This window comes from Typopeltis vanoorti, chromosome 1 (genome assembly GCF_054136105.1).
Source record: "Typopeltis vanoorti isolate ZY-2024b chromosome 1, IOZ_Tvanoo_1.0, whole genome shotgun sequence".
Classification (NCBI taxonomy): domain Eukaryota; kingdom Metazoa; phylum Arthropoda; class Arachnida; order Uropygi; family Thelyphonidae; genus Typopeltis; species Typopeltis vanoorti.
Genome location: NC_143549.1, coordinates 69,565,169 through 69,585,843, shown reverse-complemented (window position 1 = coordinate 69,585,843; position 20,675 = coordinate 69,565,169). Strand labels below are relative to the sequence as shown.

Genomic DNA, 20,675 nt, shown 5'->3' with positions numbered 1-20,675 from the left:
TTTCCTAATTGCTTAGTTAAATACCATCTCTAATTCCTTTTACAGCACTCTTTCCTCCATTTCTGAGCTTCTTCAACAACCTCCAGAATATCTTGCCACCTTCTTGATATTTATTTTCTATGTTCTTACCAAAGTCTTCCTATGACTTTTGTTTAGCTAGTTTTACAACAGTGTTTAGCTTTCTTACATTTGTCTCTGTATTCTCTAACAGCACAAGCTGACTTATTTGCCAGGAACTTTTGATATGCTTTCTTCTTTTCCTTCACTGCCTCTTTAACTTCCTGTGTCCACCAGAGAGTTCTGATTTTTGTATCCTTGCACACAACCTCACCACATGCCTCTTTGGCAGAATCAATCAATGTTTTCTTCAGAGTTTGCCATTGAATCTCCAAGGTTTGATTCCTGTTCTCAAACTCTTCAATTTTTTCTTGAATAATGTTTGTATATTTTAGTCTACAGTTCACATCTGAGAGCTGCTCAACTTTTATTCGCTTTAAAACTTTCTTACATGTTCTTCTTTTCAATATGAAATTCAATTTTATCTTGCTTAAGACTAAATGGTGATCACTTCCAATTTCAAATCCTCTGTACATTCTAGTGTCCTGCACCAGAGAGAAAAAACATCACTATCAACAATAATATAGTCAATGAGACTTTTCTTATTCCTTGCCTCTTCTCTCCATGTGAATTTGTGCACATTTTTATGTTGGAACTTGGTGTTTGTAATAACCAGTCCATGTCCTGAGCAGAAATCCAACAGGTATTTGCCATTATTATTAGCTTTGCTCTTTTCTCCAAATTTTCCCAAAATCTTTTTGAATGTCTAACAATCATTTTCTACTCTATTATTTAGATCTCCCAACAAGGACCAACTTTTCATTTTCCATTGTGTCAGTTGCTTTTTCCAAAGCCTCAAAAAATTCCTCCACTTCTACCTAAGGAGAACCTTCTGTGGGACCATTGGCACAAATGTTTCATTCCAGTTCCCCATTCTGATATTTGCCGACATCACTCTACTTGAAATTGCCTGCCATTCAAGAAGATTAGCCTCATATTTAGTGTTGAATAATATGGTTACTCCTTCTTTTCCTTGCTTGTCATTGCCTGATTATAACATTTTGTATTTATTGCTCAGAAAGAGTTCACAAATTTTGGTCTTTTTTGTTTCAGTCACCCCTATTATGTCGATCTGGTACTTATCTAATTCCTCAGCCAGCTCCATTTCTTTGCCATTCAGGCTTCTTATGTTGATAGTACCGATCTTCAGTTCTGGTGATATTCAGTTTTAGGATTTGTTCCAGTAGCTGACTTTTCGCTGTTCGCCCTGGTTCCCTGGTGAAAACAACCGGGGCCTTGTTTAACCGGACAATGCCCCAGCAAGCATCAAATTCTATCAAGTTGTACCATCATTTAATATTGGGTTTAAGCCAATAAGAATACAATTTAGTCGGCTAAATTCCAGATTGCCAGCCCATCCTCGTTCGTTCAGTATCCAGGTAGATACCTAACAGGGTGCACCACGAGAAGGTGAGGATTGGACATTAGGTCAGAAGCCCTGATCGGTTCTCCACATTCCTTTAAAGGCTATGTGGAGGTCTCCTCTCAGTTATACCGCTTTGACCCTTAAGCACTCCAGAATTTATTTCATGTATGCTAAATCTGGATGCACTGCTTTTTAGTAGTTCACTATTTCATTTTTGAAGTTCATCTTATGATCTAGAAAGCATTTTAAAATCCAGTAAGGTACAAACAAATAGGCCTTTCAGAATTTCTTTAAATCTAATGTTTTATACATATGACCATTACAGCTCTTTGTTTATAACCAAAGTGTGTGTGTGTGTGCACGCATACACACATACACACACAATTACTGTCAGTGAGCTAAAGGAGAGTCAGAAATATATTGCCACTGTCTGAGCTTGCACTTTTGTCGATGATCATTACAATACCCCCCCTATATCCTTTTGCCAGAAAGAGATCTGAAACTTATTGTCTAAATTAGACACAAAAATGTCTCCTGGCACCGATGGTAATTGTCCTGAAGGTTTGTGCACCAGAAATGACTCCCATCCTATGCTGCCTATGCATACTCTATTACACCACTGGTATCTATCCCACAGCCTGGAAATTGGCCTATATTCAACCCATTCCCAAGTTGGGCATCAAATCACTGCCATCTAACTACTTCCCTATCTTACTCACCTCAGTCCTATCTAAAGTGATGGAGAAAACCATCAATTCCCAACTCCTACACTACCTTGAAGGCACCCAACTATTAAGCTATTACCAGTATGGATTCCGTTGCTGTCGATTGACATGAGATCTACTCATATATCACCCATCTCTAGACTAATGCCATGGGGAAATTTGACAAATCTCAAGTGGTTGTACTTGATATCTCTAAAGCTTTTGACTGGGTCTGGCACAAAGGCTTGCTAAGCAAACTGGCATCATTTGGACTGTCTCAGGACTTCCTCAGTTGGATTGCCAACTTTCAATCTAGATGCACACTACGTGTGATGGTAGTCGGTTCCTTATCCTCTCACCATTCAATTAATGCCAGGGTTCCACAAGGTTCTGTTCTCTCACCAACCCTCTTCCTTCTGTATATATCAATGACCTACTTCAGTTGACTTCCAACCCAATACAGTTTTGCAGATCACATTGCACTCTCCTTCTCCTTTCATTTGGGATGAGTGCAGTGTGTTGTTACCAACTGCCATTGCCCTCAGTTCTGATCTCCAAGCCATCCTCCAATGGGCTCGGATAACCCTAATCAATTTCAATGCTAGTAAAACCCAGTTCTGTCTCATTTCTCACAAAAAATAACCATTTTCTCCTCAGAAATATTTTTTATTAACACTCAAATTTCCAGACAAGATGAGATTTCTCTTCTTGAAATTACCCTGATATCAAGCCTCTCCGGGCATAAACACATCACAACCTTTGCATCCTCAGCTTCTAAAAAAGTAGGATTTCTCTTTCACTCAAGATGTTACTTCACCTATGAAAAGCTGTTAACCTTATACAAATCTCAAATCCACCCTGCTATCGCATACTGCTCTCACATTTGCTGTGGTGCTCCCTCAAAATGCTTGACTCAATACAAAGGAGAGTAATTGGATTGATAAATGACCCATCTCTTACCATCTCACTCCCCCCACACAGACATTTGGTCTCTGCAACTTGTGTATTCTATAAATATTTCCATGCAAATGTTCATCTGAAATAGCATCAATAATTCCCCTATTCAGTACTAAGCCTGTTGGAACACATGCACTGCTGCTGCCCAACATCCTTTCACAGTACACTCTGAAACCCACAGAACAAGTTTCTTTTCCACCTCCTTCATCCCTGCTGCTGCTGTATTGTGGAACAGTCCCCCCCCCCAATGTATTTCTCAAGGAATACAATATACAGGCTTTTAAGTCAAATGTAGACAAGTTTCGTTTCTCCTTTCCCAACCCACTCTACCCATATATGGTACTAATGTACTGTAGGTTGATCAACCTACCTCTCTTGTACAGGCTCAACATTAAAAAAAAAAAATTAATTGACTCCGTATATGTCAACTAACTCATGGTAGAGCACCATGTAACTGAACTTCACTTATCTGACCTTTCAGTTACCTGAATGACAAATTGTCTTCTCACTGTGGTCGGATGAATGGTAGATTACTGTATTTTCAGTCTGCAGTTCACATTTGAAATATATTCAACTCTATTCTTTTAAAAACTTACCTACTGTTTTTACCCAGTGCGATCCTTTTTATTTTGCTCACAACCAGATGGAAATGATTTTCATATTTTACATTCTCTTGTAGATACTTGAATCCTGAACAGCTTAATGCATTTAGCAAAACTTTTATTTATTTATTTTTTTGAATAATTCCTCTTAATTATTATTTAGAAGGACCTTGACTTTTTTGTTTATCAAAAACAAAATTGATACTACCGAAACAGATGGTCAACTTTTGTTTCGGTAGTATCAATCATATAGTTCTACTAACTCCATCTCTTTTTCCATTGAGATTTATATATTAATGTTGCTAATTTTAGCTGATGAAACTGGTTTCATCTAATTGAATATCATAATCAGTTTTAACCAAAGGTGACTTAACCAGTATCGTATGGCAACCAAAAACTTAAGATTTTCTTCCCCACAATAGAAAAACCATATAAAGAACAATACAGTTAGGAGATATAATATATTCTCCTCATAGCTTTAGTTGCTTTGCATGCTGGGAACTGCACAAATTACATCATGTTGTACTTGCTGTAGTATGGGCATCTGACAAATCGTTATATATATTTATTTATATTTCCCCTTTTTGTGTGTATATATGCTTCTATAAATAATATTCCTATCGAATAACACTATACTAACACTGATTTTCTCCATAACTCACCCTTTACAATGTTACACCTGATATCTTGAGAATATAGTATTCTCGGTTATCATGGTGTAACATGAAAAATAAATAACATAAATAAAAACCCCTGCTAAAAAGGATAATTTAATTAATAAAATATTCTTGCATCCAGTATGAATTGAGTAAAATGTAAAGGTCTATTGTTTAGTTAAGATAACAAAAGAAAAGAATGTATTAAGATGTATTATGACTAAACAAGGAATTTGTATTAAATAAGTAGCTAACTAAGAATTAATATAGTAATGCGATTAAGAATGAAAGAGTTAAGTGCATAAGTATAAAAGAATGAGTCATGAAATACGCTATGTAAGAGGCTACAGATTAAGCATTAAGTAGAATTCCGAGAAAAGGTTTAAAAAAGGGGTTAAGATAGAGGCTAACAAGGGAAATAACGGAATATCGCTTAGGGCCTATACCCGGATAGAAACTTCGTTACGAGTTGCCGATCAAAATGACGTATGGCGGCCAAATGCTACCCAATAGGTAGACAGACGGAAAACAAGTAGGAGGCGGGAAAAAGAAGTAAGAAAGGACGCCGTTAGGGGAGCAGCTATAAAAGGGTTGGTAAACCCCCCCCCCCTCAAGGCTTTTTTTTTTTAGAAGAGTAGGCTCTTTTGGGTTTTTGGGGAAGATGTTTAGATAGTCAAGGAGGCTTGAGGCCTTTTGCCAGAGGAGAAGAAACGTTTGGATAGTCGCGGTGGTTTTAGTTTGGTTTTCTAGTGGATTTCACGGTGTTCCTGAGTGGAGAAATATGGCTTATATCCTCATGCCACAACAAGGAATCGAAGGTGAGCGGGAAAGCTATTCCCGTATTCCTATGTAGAAAGCGAAATATGCCATAGAGTCATTTTTGGATAGTACAGCCGACCGCGCAGATGTTTATATAGCCTGAATTGCAAGAAGTTATGCAAGCAAGTTCGTTCAGTAAAAGGTAAAGGCCCGTAAGTGAAGCTAAAGAAAGGTATTGTGAAGTTTGTCTTATGTTAACTAGAAGTTGTTTGTGATAGGTACCATTGTCATAATACGGAACTGTTAAAGTGATTAGGGAGAAATTATAATAGGACTTTAGAATTTGATAGAGAGTGTTAAAAGTAAGCTAGCTAGTGTTGATAATTTGTGAATAATTAATTATCCTAAGAAACTTGAGTGCCTACTATATTGTAAAAGGAAAGTTAATGACATAGTTGTGTGTTAATGAAGTAAATGGTTTTATTAATATTGAGTTTGATTAGTGTAAATTGAGTAACCAAGTAGCCTGAGGAATTTGAACCTAGTGTGATGTGTAGAGAATCGGAATTGTCATAAGTATGTGCTAGAGTAGTTAATGATTTTGTTAGTGTACTTGAAGTTGAATAATCTATTAATGTGTGGTGATCTAATTTTTCCATGTTAAGTGAATTCATGTTTTGTATGAAATTTTGTGGCGGCATGATCGTAGTAACTTTTGTCAAATCATAGCCCAACTACTTGTATTAAGCTAATTTTAGTGTGTAAGTAATTTAGTTGAGTAATTTGATATGTACCATGTTTAGAGAAATAATAAACCTTTTGTTTAATGAAAAAAAGAGTTGTCTGATATTGCTAATCCAATGCACCGCTTCGAAACATTCGAGCCTAACCACTTGGGGAATTAATGTTAAGAAACGGGAAGTTTAAGGAATCAATGTTGAGTAACAAGAAATAGTGTCACGACTGCAATAGTTACACTTTCAGATAATTGAGTTCCTTTTCTCTGTTTATGTATAAAATATCTTAAACTAAATATCCCAAAGGGTGCAGTTAAAATACAAATACTAGGGATACTACGGGGAACAATAACTCAGATATTAGTAGAAATTTTGGTGATGTCTTGAAAGTAGAAGTTAGGAGAATATAGACGAAGGCAGTTTGTAAGACAAACAAAAATCATAAGATAGGGACATAACAACAATACAGCACAGCAAAAAAAAAAAAAAAGTTTTACTGTCTCTAATACTATAGTGTCCTAACAAATTATTGCAAAACAACTGATACATAAAAATTTACCCTAAGAATTTTTGAAAATAATCCTTCTGCTCTTTTATCCCAAGAAAGAAGTACTTTTTTAGATTTTGGAGTTAATTTCTAAGGAAGGACTAATCCTTTAAAAAACCATGAAGCTTTGTACAAAATCTACAGATTGAAGTCTGTTGATATGCCATTGACTATTTTAGAATTTCTGATGACTTGGAATGGAATTTGGATCTTTCTTTAAATGAATTCATAAAAAGGTATATGATTATTTTATAAAGGTAACAGTGACTGGCATGCATGCATATGTGCTCACATAGGTTTAGTTGAGCAGAAGAATATTTTCCACTAATTGTACAAGTGTTTGTAGTAAGAAAATAAATAAATAAATAAATAAAAAATTACTCTTAAGTCACCTAACTTTAAAATACAGTTCTGAGTAAAATGTAGAGTAAATCAAAAACTAGTTCAATCAAATTCATTCTGTTTAATTATTTTTTGCATAACACACTGTTCATAATCTTGGTCTGTGTAGCAATTTAGAAAATGTGTTCAGTTAATACTGTTTAGCCAACAGCTTACTTTGCTTTAACATGAAATAGTATGTTGGAAAAGTGGGATTTTTATTCATTTTGTCTGAAAGATTTTTGTTTGAAATTAGAACTGCTTCCAGGTTGCCAAGGAAAAAGTCATTGTCATCTGAAGCAAACAAATCTATTGTACAGAAGGAAATTACTGATAACACAGAAAAAGTTCTCTTAAAAGATTCTGAAGAGCACATCAAACAAGAAGAAAATGATAATCTAAATAAAAAGGAACAAACTTTTGATTCTGAACATGAAACACATATCCAGGGAAAGAAGAAAAAGAAAAGAAAAAAGTGGGTATTATAAAAATGTTTTTGTTTTCCTTATCAGTGCAGATATAAAACTTATTTTTATTTTTTACTAATTCAGATGGTTTTTCAAATGAATTATATGTTTGGAACTTTCTGGGATGGTCAGGTCAAAGTGTACCATTTCCAAAATAGCCTTTTCAGATTTTTGACCCCAGATTAAAAAAAAAAAGAGAGAAAGAGAACATCACACACTTCCAGCATTGGGGTAAAATATTGCTGTTATCTTTGACAGATAGAGGGAGAAACAAACAAAGGAGAAAAAAAAATGTGTTACTCATGTGACCTTACTATAAAAACTGACATTGTGTATATATGATTGGTAAACACAATATGCCCCATCTGAACAGTACTTTCAATGGCTGTACTTCATACTTTGATAGTGATGGCAGTCGAATGACACATAACGTGTCATACGACCAGGGCCGCCGAGAGAAATTTTTGGGCCCGTGACAGGTCTGTGGTCCGGGCCCCACTGTTGTATGAAAGCAACCCTTGCATGGGTGATGACATCATCACCCACTATAACTACAGTGATCCGCACCAAGAGAATCAGTGTCTTCCAGACACTCACAGTGAGCTAAAGAGCATAGCTGTCTGTCTAAAACAAAACACAGTTTCATTCTCGATATGCCATTATCCTTTATCATTGTTGTATTATTATGAGAATTAAAACCATGCATTATAAACACAGTTATGTGACATTTTGGGGCCCGACGGTCAGGCCTTTTTCGATGCCGGGCCCATGACAAAAGTCTCAGATGTCACTCCCTCTCGGCGGCCCTGCATATGACTGTCATGTTCAGGCCATCAAGAGCATTGATTGTATCATAAAATGCCACGTGTGTGTGTGGGGGGGGGGGACAAGATCAACTGATCATTCTGTCATTGGTGAACTGAATTTCCAACTGGCTTTGTCAAGCAATGCTAGGTTCATAAAAAACAATGATTTCAGTCATTCATACTGTAGAAGAGTATCTGTTTGATATGGGCAGATATCAGATTGGGGAACTGGACAATAAGACTTATTTGTGTCTACGAAGGTTCTACTAAGGAAGATGAAGAATTTTTCGATGCACAAGAGAAGGCAGCTAACACACAATGAAAAAAAGTAAAAGTGTTATCAGGGTTTATCCAAGTATATCGAGTCATGTTTAGGATGTTGAAAGAAAGTATTCATTATGCATAGATTGTTTTGAATGCAAAATGCATCAATCTCTTGCTTCTTTCATTTTTTACATCCAGTCCAAATTTTCCAACGACCAGATTTTCTTCCCCTATGCCAACCTTTGCATTCAAGTCACCCATCACTATGAGTATCTCATTTGATTTAACATATTCTATAGATTTTTGTAAGTTATTGTAAAAATCTGCTATTCATGACTGTGAGTCATTGTAGGGGCATAAGTCTGAATTATTATGATATTAAAAGGCTTCACAGCTAATTTAATAAGTATCATTCTTTTATTTATGGGTCATATCCCCATTACCGATTTAAAGATGTCTGTCTTAATCATGAGTCCCACTCCATATTCATGCTTCTCTCCACCAGAATATACAAATGTAAAGCATCTTTATCTAGTTTTCCTGAGTTAGGCCATTTAGTTCTCATTAGGCCACTCCCATTTCATCAACTTTTTGTCTTTTCATTTCCTGTATAGGATTGTCAAAATTTCCTAGTTTTATAATGTTCTCACATTCCAAGTTCCAATTTTCAAGACTGTTTCTTGTTTTCAAATGAGGAATATCAAATGCCAACTTTCCTTTTGAATTTGAGTTCACATCTTCATGAAATGCATTTGCAGTGCTCTTTTTACTCATAGTTTCAGTGTCTTCTTTCCTGTAATTATTTACAGCTTGGAACATTGCAGGGGTTGCAACTTCCAAGCATAGCTTGCAAGGTATTTCTGTTTCTCTGTGGTCAACTACAGGATAGTAATGTGGTGAGGCCCAATGTTTTCCACGTCTGCAATAGTCAGCTAACTTGGTTCGAACTGCCAGCCGTTGATATGAATTCTTCTGCCAGTGATGAAACAGATATCATTGCAGTCCTGACATCTTCACCAGAGCCTCTTTAAGTCGGCCACTTTTCAAGGTTCTCTGTAAGCCTTCACGGTTACTGTATCAGCCCAAGGCATACAAAGTCCCCACCATACTTCACCTTACAAAGCAGTCCTCTACTTTTTTCTGCTTCCACCCTCCACAATGTGGACGTGGGGTTGATGTTTGGAGGACTGTTTCGTACATCAGGAAATAAAATAAATCTCAGAAATGCTTTGGAAAAGAATAACAATTATCTGCCAGATTTCTGCACGTCATTACTAATACCATGTTGCAACACAAGGAAAGTCTTATGGCTTGTTGAGAAATTTGAATGGGAAGTGACCACCATAGCATAGTTGTGAACAGGATAAAATGCATGTCCCATAGAATGCATACTAAGAGTAAATTAAAGGGGGAAAAAAAGAATGATGGTTGAGGAACTATCAGGTGAACTGTAATTAAATAAACAGATATTATAAAGAGAAAAAGTCAGTCATGTAGTGAAGATGTGTTTAAGATAGAAAAATAAGGAAAATTATAAAGAAAGAAAATAAGGAAGGAAAATATCTTCTTTGTTTCTATATAGGCATAATACAGCCATTACCTATCATATATTTCCTGTGCAACTTCAAATTCTTAGAATTCAGGAAATAAATAAAAATGGATTTGATTTAAAAAATTTAAATTTATAATTGCATTTTAATCCTTTGCACTTCTAATTAAAATTACAGTAAACCCTTGCCGAGCGCGGATTTGCAGAACGCGATTTTGCACATACACATTATCTTAATTGTTTCCATTTAATTTGTCCAACGCTAGAATTTCATTCATACGCAGTACACTGCAGAGCGTCGGCCGGCAACCCTGCTTGGCATTGCTCACTAACTGAGTGACCCAGGCCGAGTTGCGATCATTTCACTTACGTTAGCACAGCTATAATCATGTATTTATCAGTGTTTATCTGCTTCTCCTTTTGCATTTGTATTTCTTTTAATTTCAAAAATTCAATATGACATCTAAGAGGAAGAATGAAGATGATAAAGCAGCAAAAAGATGCAAAGTTTTGACATTATCTCAGAAAATTGAAATTTTAGATAAGTTGAAAAATGGTGCACGTGTTTCAACGCTTGCAAGAGAACTAGCTATAAATGAATCAAGCATAAGAACGATACGGGAGAATGAAGAAAAGATTCGGTCTAGTGTCAAAGCTTCAGGCAATACTTCGGCAAAGGTTGCTCAAGTTTCAAGAAGAATTCTGCAATTGGAAAAGATGAAAAAATATTAATAGCTTGGATTGACAATCAAGTAAACGAAAAAGGCTCAGTTGTGGATGAATAGCAACACCATCCACATTTGTTAATGTGGATGGTGTTGCTATTTAAAACAAAGCTTTAGATTTTTTTTTTTTTTTTTTTTTCCTGTTTTAAATAAAGATGGCCAATCATCAGAGAAAATCGACTTTCAAGCAAGCGAAGGTTGGTTTGAAAACTTTAAGCGTCATTTTAATTTGCACAACGTAAAGTTTCAGGGAGAAGCTGGCTCTGCAGATAAAGAAGCAGCAGAGAAATTCAAATCCCAATTTTTGAAATTCATTGAAGAGAGGGGTTACGTTCCACAACAAGTTTTCAATGCGGATGAGACGGGCCTATTTTATAAGTGAATGGGACATCGAACCTACATGATATATAATGGGACAACGAACCTACATGAACTCACAAAGACACAAAAGGTTGCCTCAGGTTTTAAAGCTTTTAAGGATAGACTCACTTTGCTTTTTTGTGGAAATGCATCAGGCGACTTCAAGTGCAAGCCTCTGCTCATTTATCTATCTAAAACGGCTCGTGCATTGCAGGGAAAAAATTTTGAGCAATTGCTCGTTGGAAGTGGAAAAGCTTGGGTAACAAAAGCCCTCTTTAATAACTGGTTTGAAAATTCATTTGTTAAAGGAAGTCAGACATTACTTAGAACAGCAAAACCTGTGCTATAAGTTCTCCTAATTCTCGATAATGCTCCAGGACACGATGCTGAAGCCCTCACAACATTGCATCCAAATGTAGAGGTTTTATTCCTCCCACCTAACACCACTTCCTTAATCCAACCAATGGATCAAGGGATCATAAAAACATTCAAAACCTATTATGTCAGGCATGTTTACACCCCTGCAAATAAAGAACCAGACGAAGGAAAGCACAACACGTTAATGGCATTTTGGAAGTGATTCAACATAAGCCACTGCACAGAAATGATTAAACTCGCATGGGAACAAGTGAATTCATCAACATTGAATGCTTGCTGGCATCAGCTTTGGCCAGAAGTTGTCAATAATTTTAAAGGATTTTGTAACTAGAGCCACATGAGCATGGAATATTATAAACTCCAGCATATTTATAGAAAGGATGGTTGTGTTTTGGAGATCTTAGTAGTTTACAAATAGATTCTATTGGTTTGAATGTTACTCTTATTTTGTGTTGTTTAAGGAGATTGGCGAACTTGTTGGAGATGCCACTTACAAATAATCAAAAAACAAATTGATGACAGTATAAATCTATTGGTGTACAGAAAACCAACCAATACAGGTCGCTACCTACATTTCAACTCCTACCACCACATCTCACATAAACTCAGCATTGTATACATGTTAAAGAAAAGAGCGATTCGCATCACAGTGGACAACAAGACCCTTCAAGATGAGTTAAAATTTATTTCCAACAATCTGTACTTGAACGGCTATCCAAGAAGACTAGTCAATAAAGTCCTTTTCTCTGAACCACCACAAAGAGAACAAGAAGATATTCAATATATAAAAACGATTGCAATTCCGTTTGTAAGTGGCATCTCCAAGAAGCTCACCAATCTCCTCAAACAACACAAAATAAGAGTAACATTCAAACCAATAGAATCAATTCATAAACTACTAAGATCTCCAAAAGACAACCATCCTTTCTATAAATATGCTGGAGTTTATAATATTCCATGCTCATGTGGCTCTAGTTACATCGGACAGACTTCGAGAAGCCTCGAAATCAGGCAAAAGGAGCACATTGGCTATGTCAAAAATAATGGACAGGACATTTCTGGCCTATCATCTCATTTCTCTACAACTAACCATGTCATCGAGTGGGACAAAAGCTGTTCCCCTTACATAGAGGAAGATTACCATTCAAGAATTTTCAAAGAAGCAGCCACAGTTGCCTGTTCTACTGTCACCCTTAACAGAAATCAAGGCCTAATACTCCCAGAGATATGGAAAATCCTAATCAGAACCTTAAAAACGGAAGAAATGAACTTTAATACAAACTACAGAAAGTTCCTCAGCAACAGCTAGCTGATCTTGTACACGTGATACATGTTTCACTCTCGTTCGATACTATTTTATTTGTAATTATTCTAGTCAGTTTTTTACAGTTATTCTTGTCAGTTTTGCAGTTACGCATAATTGTGAGATTGTTTAAACCTCTATGTAAGTGCCCTGAAGATGCCAACAGATAAGTGTGGCGAAACTAGTTGGTTCAGTTAATAAAAATGATCAACACTTGATCGGTAAACCAAATATTATTATTTAATATTTAGGTTAGTTTAAATTATACATACATACTTTCTTAATTTGAGCTATACCTAACACATTTTTTCCATAGAAAGTTAACTTTGCGGAACGCGATTTTGCCGTGCGCGCAATGTATTAATGACGTAAACCCCGTGTTCGGCAAGGGTTTACAGTAAATGCATTTTTGATATGTTTGTATTAAATGAATTGCAAACTTGATAATGTTTAAAAAAAAAAAAACTCTTACTCTATCTAATCCTTTAGGCATCCCTGTAACATTTGTGGGAAGCACCTCTCATCTCGTACTAAACTTGAAAGTCATTACTTTATTCACAGAGGTGAAAAACCTTTTAAATGTAGCATCTGCGACAGAAGCTATTCTGCAAAAACTAATTTAGATGCTCACATGGTAAGTCAAGTCTGAATATTTCATGAAAATTTTTAAAACAACTTATGTAGTACATAACCAATACATACTAACATTACGTGCTAGTATTTCCTGGCACAAAAACATCACGTCACTTCCATAATATCCACAAATTTGCTAACTAGAGAATGCTATTCTCTCATTTGCAGTAATGCTCCAAAAACTTCTATTAATATGAATAGGCAGTTTAGCAAATTGATGATTAATCCCCCCCCCCTCACCATTTTTTCTCAGAGATGCCCAGCTCCAATGCCCAATGCTTTATGTAGGTACTTCCAGGTACTGTTCTGCTGAACTGGTGTTTATCATTCCTCTATTTTTTTGGAGGGAAAAAAAACAAAACAGACTTCTTCATCTGGCTCTTGTCAAGGACTATATGTACCTTCAACTGTTTGAAAAGAATACCAGTAAGTTTGTACTTTTGTCTCAACATTTAATTATATTTTAATCTCATCTAAGGTTGAAATTAAAAAACTATCTACAGTTTTCCTCCAAATCAGTCTGTTACCTGTCAAGATTCCAACATTATCAGATCTTATATTTCTATTATCAATCCACCTATATCTTGGTCTTACTCTGGGTCTTTTTCCTACCAACCTGACAGAGAACATTTGTTTTGCTAATCTTTCCTCCCCATTCTGTTTAATATGACACCATACCGCCTGAGATAGCTCTGCTAACACATTCCTGGATGCTAATAATGTCAAGTTCTTTCCTAATATCCTCATTTTTAATATGATATTGCCATTGATGCCATCTGTTCATGCTCCTAATCTTTCTCAGGACACTCATATCTACAGTCTTTAGTCTTTGGTCAAATGTTTTTCTTCTAACCCCTAGCTCTTAGATCCATAAGTTAAAATTGGCATCGACTGTCTTGTATACAGCTAATATAGTGTTTTAACTAATTTCTCTCTTATTCCATATAAATTTATTTAGTTGACTTCCTACCATACCAGCTTTGTTGATTCTGTTGTCTATTACCACATTTAATTTACCATCTTCACTAAAAAATCATGCTTAAGTAGCTGAAAAGAACCTATAGAACAAGTTCTTCATTCACAATGCATTTGATATTTTCAATGCTTCTGCACATTTTCATTGTCTTTGACTTGTTATTGTTGACCTTCATACCATATCTATTGCAACAGTTATTCAGTTTAGTCATGGATCTTGCAGACTTGCAGCAGATTTATTTAGAAGTATAACATTATCTGCATAAAGCAAAGAGCTGACATTAACATCTCCAATTTTGATATCAGGTTTAATACCACTTTCCTTCATAATGTGATCCATATAGATAATGAATAGGATAGTGGATACTGTACATCCTTATCAGACACCAGATCTAACATTAAACTATCTTCCTGTATTTCCTTCATTTCTAACTGCTGACTTACAACTCAAATAAAGACTAAGTATTGCTTGTTATAATGCCACACTGACACCATACAGCTGTAGCGTTTTGAATAGCTTTTCTCTTGGCACGTTGTCTATGCCTTTTCCAGATCTACAAAACTTAAATGCAGATCTTTGTTGTATTCTCATGATTTCTTAACTATTTGTTGTAAAGTGAAAATCTGATCCTGACAGCCTCTATTTGGCCTGAATCCAGCTTGTTCTTCACTAAGCTTGTTCCACAATCCTTCTCAACCGTTTCTCAAGTATACTGGCATAAATCTTACCAGGAACACTCAGTAAAGAAATACCTCTGTAATTCTCACATTCAGTTTTATTTTCTTTTTTATATATGGGTATTATGAGAGCTCTACTCCAATCACCTGGAATTCATCCTTCTATCCAGGCCTTCTGAACTATGCAGTGCAGCTACTGTAAGACTTTTATACCTCTATACTTGAGCATTTCTGGTCAAATATCATTTGCTCCAGCTGTCTTTCCACATTTCAGACTTTTGATGGCTTTTTCTACTTCAAGTATGGATATGTATTCCTGATTGCATGCCTGTTGAGTGCCATTTTTTACCACTGTGCTCTCACTGATTGTTTCATTATAAATTTTTCAAAGTAATTACTCCATGCTTCAAGGATATCTTTTTCTCCAGTTTTCATGTCACCTTTATTATCTCGAATTCCTTTTACAGCACCTTTTCTCCATTTTTGAGCATTTTCAAGAGCCTCCAGAGTATCTTGTCACCTTCTTGATATTTATTTTCTATGTTCTTACCAAAGTCTTCCCATGACTTTTGTTTAGCTAGTTTTACACAGTGTTTAGCTTTCTTACATTTGTATGTATTCTCTAAGAGCACAAGCTGACTTATTTACCAAGAACTTTTGATATGCTTTCTTTTTGCTTCACTGCCTCTTTAACTTCCTGTGTCCACTACAGAGTTCTGATTTTTCTATCCTTGCAGATAACCTCACCACATGCCTTCTAGCTGAATCAATCAATGCTTTCTTCAGAGCTTGCCACTGAATCTCCAAGGTTTGGTGCCTGTTCTCAAATTCTTTCATTTTTTCTTGAATAATGTTTGTGTATTTTAGTCTACAGTTCACATCTGAAAGTTTATTGTCTTTTTTCAGTTCATGTGTGAACTAAATTTAATTTTAGGGTGACATTAAGGAAATATTCCAAATCTTGTAGTATGTTTCCATGCAATGCCATATGTGAAATTTTAAGCAGCTTGTGACAAAATTTCTTCACATTTTTTGTGTAAATGGGATGAGGTGATATTGGGATGTCCATAGCTAAACCATATTTCTGGAAATAAAATATCATCACTTGATTTGGATGTCTAATATTCTCTCTACAAAATGAGCTGAATTTTAAGGAGTTTGGGTGGCCAATGTTCTTTTTGAGAAGACTGAAAAAAGTAGAGTGAGAAGAAAGGTGGAGACAAATAAAGACCACTAGGAAGGCAAATGGAAAATCAAGTAATTCTTCTGTTAGGTTTCAGAACAGCTTCCTATTTTTTCATAATGAATGTTTATTTTCTTGATCATCTAACTAGAGTAATTATTTGGACAATAGATCAAGTGTTAACTAATAAATATTTATTAAACTTACTAGTTTCACCAAACTTTAGCTGATGGCATCTTCAGGGTACAAGCACTTAGGTTAAAAAACATTACAAAATATGAATAACTGTAAAATTCAGAATTTTACAGTTATTCATATTTGTGTAATGTTTTTTAACCTAAGTGCTTGTATCCTGAAGATGCCATCAGCTAAAGTTTGGTGAAACTAGTAAGTTTAATAAATATTTATTAGTTAACACTTGATCTATTGTCCAAATAATTACTCTAGCTTCCTATTTTGTAGCCATTGTATATGACAAATAGGAAGTTTTGTAATATAGATACATAATAGATATTCCCATACTTGGTACTAACTTACTATAGGTTGTGCACCTGGCCTTTCATTTATGGACCCAACATGAAAGAAAGAAAGGGGAGGAGAGAACATTATTGAAATATATAATGAGCTACATAGAAGAAAACTTTCCTTGGAGGAACATTTGACTGTGTTTTGCCAGCTGAACTACCAGTGTTCTGCTTAAAATGGGTTGTTACTGCTGCTGCAGAGGACATAGTTGACATATTTAATGAACAGTTCATAAAAGTGAATGATGTTATATTCACAAGAATGTGACATCATGGAGAGTTTGAGAGCAGCTGATGATGATGAGGAGGAGAGACTGACTGTAAGTGAGCAAGAGGTATATGGGGAATTAAGCAAACTTGATGTAAATAAGACTGTAGGACTTGATAATATATCACCACATATTTTGAAGGAATGTCCCAGGGAGTTGATATCTGCCTTGACATATTTGTTTAATATGAGTCATGCACCAGGTCAAGTTCCAAAGGAGCAGAAGGAAGGCAAGAGTGTGCTGCTTCATAAGGGAGGTGATATAACTCAAGCATCAAATTATAGACCTATCTGTGTGTGTCGGTTGTTGTGATTAAAGTGTTGGAGAGGCTGTTGAGAACCACGATATCCAGAATTGGGTTGACAGCAATGGTATTATCATTGATGGATAGCATGGATTTGCTAAAGGGAGGTCATGTTTTAGTAATCTACTTACTTATTACAATAAAATGACTGCTTCAGAGATGGATACACAGTAGTATACTTAGATTTTGCAAAGGCTTTTGATAGATTACTACATGGTAAGTTGATAATCAAACCAGAGTGGATGAGGCTGAATATTAGACTACTGCATTGGATTGGAGATTGGCTATCTGATAGTATCAGCGAGTTGTATATGTGGGAGCAATATCCCAAAGAGGAAAGTCACTAGTGGTATGCCTCAGGGGATCTGTTTTAGGGCCATTGCTGCTTAAGCCATCTGTTAACGATATTGGCAAGGATTTAGATGGGAATATTCAGTTGTTTGCAGATGATGCAAAGTTGGGACGAACTATGAGGAGTAGAGTAGATGTGGCCTTACAAGAAGACTTGAATAGATTAAGTGAATGGGCACAGGAGTGGGGATGCCAGTTCAGTGTTGCAAAATGTAAGATTTTAAAATTTGGTAAACAAAGACGGGATGTAGAATTTACTCTTGGTGGGGATATATTATTGTAAGTGGAAGATATAAGATAAGGATCTAAAATTTAGAGGGGACACTGACAAAATGTGAGAGCAACAGAACGAATTTTGGAATGATGTAGATGACACTGACTTGTAGAAGTAAGGAGATTCATGTTTCCAGTGTATAAGGATCCACACATGATTAAACCACTCATGGACTACTGTGCACAGATTTGGTCACCTGGTTTTCAAAAGGACAAAGAGATAATGGAAAAGGTCCATCATCTCTTTGGTTGAGAAGATGAAGTTTACAGAGTCTAGTGGATAGGAGGAAGAAGGATGATATGATAAAGACATACAAGTTGGAAAGGGATTAGTATTGAAGAGGTTTTTCATAAAATATTGGACATCAGGTGAGAACAAGAGGTCATCCATGGAAGCTGTATAAGGAGGGCGTGAACAAGGATGCTAGAAGCAGGTTTTTTTCATGCAGAGTTGTGAATGATTGAAATACCTTGCCTGCCTGAGAGTGTGGTGTCTGCAGAGAATTTGAGTGTGTTTATGGTGTGGTATGAAGAGCTGTGTGTATGACAAAGAGACCTTCTAGATGAGTCTTTGACTTCATGAGGGTCTTATGGTAATAAAACAAGAAATAACCTACTAAAAGTCTATTAGCATGTATTTATAGATAAAGAATGCAAACTGTGAAACAGTATTCCATTTATTAAAAGAAAGTTGAGTATCGAAGGAAAAAAGCTAGCGATTCTTTAACAAAAAGTAGAGTTTTATATATATATATATATAGTAATTTATGATGTTGGAGGCTTACTGGACTGTGTACAGCACTCAGAAAGGATTAAAAACAGAATTTAATTCTTCCTATATTTCGTCTCAGTCAATGAGACATCTTCAGGGATTACAAAAAAACTAATGTAACATAAAAACAATAACAAACAATACCAAGCCCAACCACGTGAGTGACACTAAAGTCATATCTAGGTGGAGTGCCCTCTAAGGGCAGTTGTAGGTGGCCTGGAATGTAAAGTGGGACCTCTGGTGATGAGCATTTCCCAAATCTTAGGAAGCTTAATGCAACCATATCTGTTAAGATTTGGTTGATTCCTGAGAGCTGCTGATGATTCTAAGAATAGTCTTTCTCTTTTGAATTTGCTGTGGTGGAGATTGGTGGTGTTTTTCCCATTAAATCCTGTGGGTTGTATCCTAGACATGGTCAACCAGGCCTGACTGACCATAGTCATAGTTGCAGATGTATGACTTATGTTCTTCAAGGCGGATAGTAGCTGAACTGCCTGTCTGTCCAAAGTATGCCAGTTTACAGGAACAGGGTACTTTATAGACTCCAGGCACTGAGAGAGGAGGAGCTGATCTTTTGTAGAGCGAATAAGGTAGCAAGTTTGCGGTGGGGCTTAAATGCTTTGTGTAGGTTGTACTTTTTTTAAATCTTGGCTACTTTTTCAGATGTGCCACAGATGTAGGGTATGGTGACGGCATTTCTAAACTCTTTTTTGAAGAGAAGGCTGGGGAAATGGGGGAAGACCTGATTATTTTTTTAATGCTGTGATCGCTGTAGCCATTGGAGAGGAAAGTGTGGTGTACGTGGTCGAGCTCAGTTGTAAGGGCAGTTCCACTGGAACAAAGATTGTGGGCTCTCTTGGTAAGAGTTTTAATAATGCCATATTGTTGAGCATGGTGGTGGTGGGAGTGTTTGTGGATGTATCTGCCTGTGTGCATGGGTTTTCTATATACCGTGAAGGAAAGTGTACCATTGGGAAGGCATGTAGCTAAGGTGTCTGGGAAGGATAAGCAATTGTTCTTTTCCTTTTCCATCGTGAACTGGATTCTTGGATGTAGGCTGTTGAGGTGACTGAGGAAGATGTCTAATGTGTCTGGGCATGAGGCCAAATAGAAAACACACCATCTACATATCTTAGCCAGATGGAAGGTTTGAGAGGGGATGAGTCTATGGCTCGATTTTCAAAATCTTCCATATAAAAATTGGTGGGGGGGGAACCCATGCAGTTCCTTCTATCTGCTTATAGATTTTGTTCTTCCAAGAAAAATTACCAGAATAGATGGCAAAGGAAAAGTGATCTAAGATGTCAGAAGGAAAAACGTTTTTTAAGAGTGTTAAGGTATTAATTAAGGGAATATTGGTAAACAATGAGGAGATGTCAAAGCTTACCAATATGTCTGTGTTATTTAAGGTTAAATTTTCTATGAGGGTTTTGAAATGGGTAGAGATTTTTATATAGGATGTGGAAAGTCCAGTGAGGGGGGGTCAGTGAGTTGGCCAGCTGTTTTGACAGTTTGTAGCAAGGTGAGTTAGTGGCATCTACTATAGGTCTTAGTGGGGAATTGGGTTTGTGGATTTTTGGTGGGGGGGGGGGGTTAGAAAGGTTTGAGTTTTTTCGTGATTTCCGGGGGCAAGGAAGACACTTTTTTAAGTAAGTTTTTTAGTTTTTTAACTTGTGTTATTGTGGGGTCGTGTTCTAGCGGGGTTTAGGTAGAGCGATCTCGGAGAATAATCTCCATTTTTTGATTGTATTATTCCGTGGCATTAAGAACAACTGTGGCATTACCCTTATCAGCTCTGGTGATAACGATACTTTTTTCTTTTCGTAATTTCATGAGAGCAGTGCATTGGGAGGACGATAAATTACTTTTTGGAGGCGAGGATGTTGGCGAAGTCAAATCTGATGTTGTTTGCTATTTCCGGCGCTAAGCGACAGATCACGCGTTTGACGTTAAACATCACATTAAGCTCCGGCACTTCTTTCAGAGTGACCGCAAAATTGTGGCTGAGGCTTAGGGCACTGACGGCATCGCCGTT

At 36.3% G+C, this 20,675-nt stretch overlaps 1 protein-coding gene across 1 annotated transcript in view; it reads left to right on the top strand.

Annotated features, from left to right (window-relative positions):
* The window catches only part of LOC150110070 (uncharacterized), a 76,755-nt gene that overhangs the window by 43,689 nt on the left and 12,391 nt on the right, over positions 1–20,675 (top strand). Inside the window, exons 4-5 of the mRNA XM_090391079.1 lie at positions 7,083–7,301; positions 13,168–13,312. Coding sequence (XP_090247205.1) covers positions 7,083–7,301; positions 13,168–13,312 — 364 coding nt within the window. The remainder of the gene's footprint in view (positions 1–7,082; positions 7,302–13,167; positions 13,313–20,675) is intronic.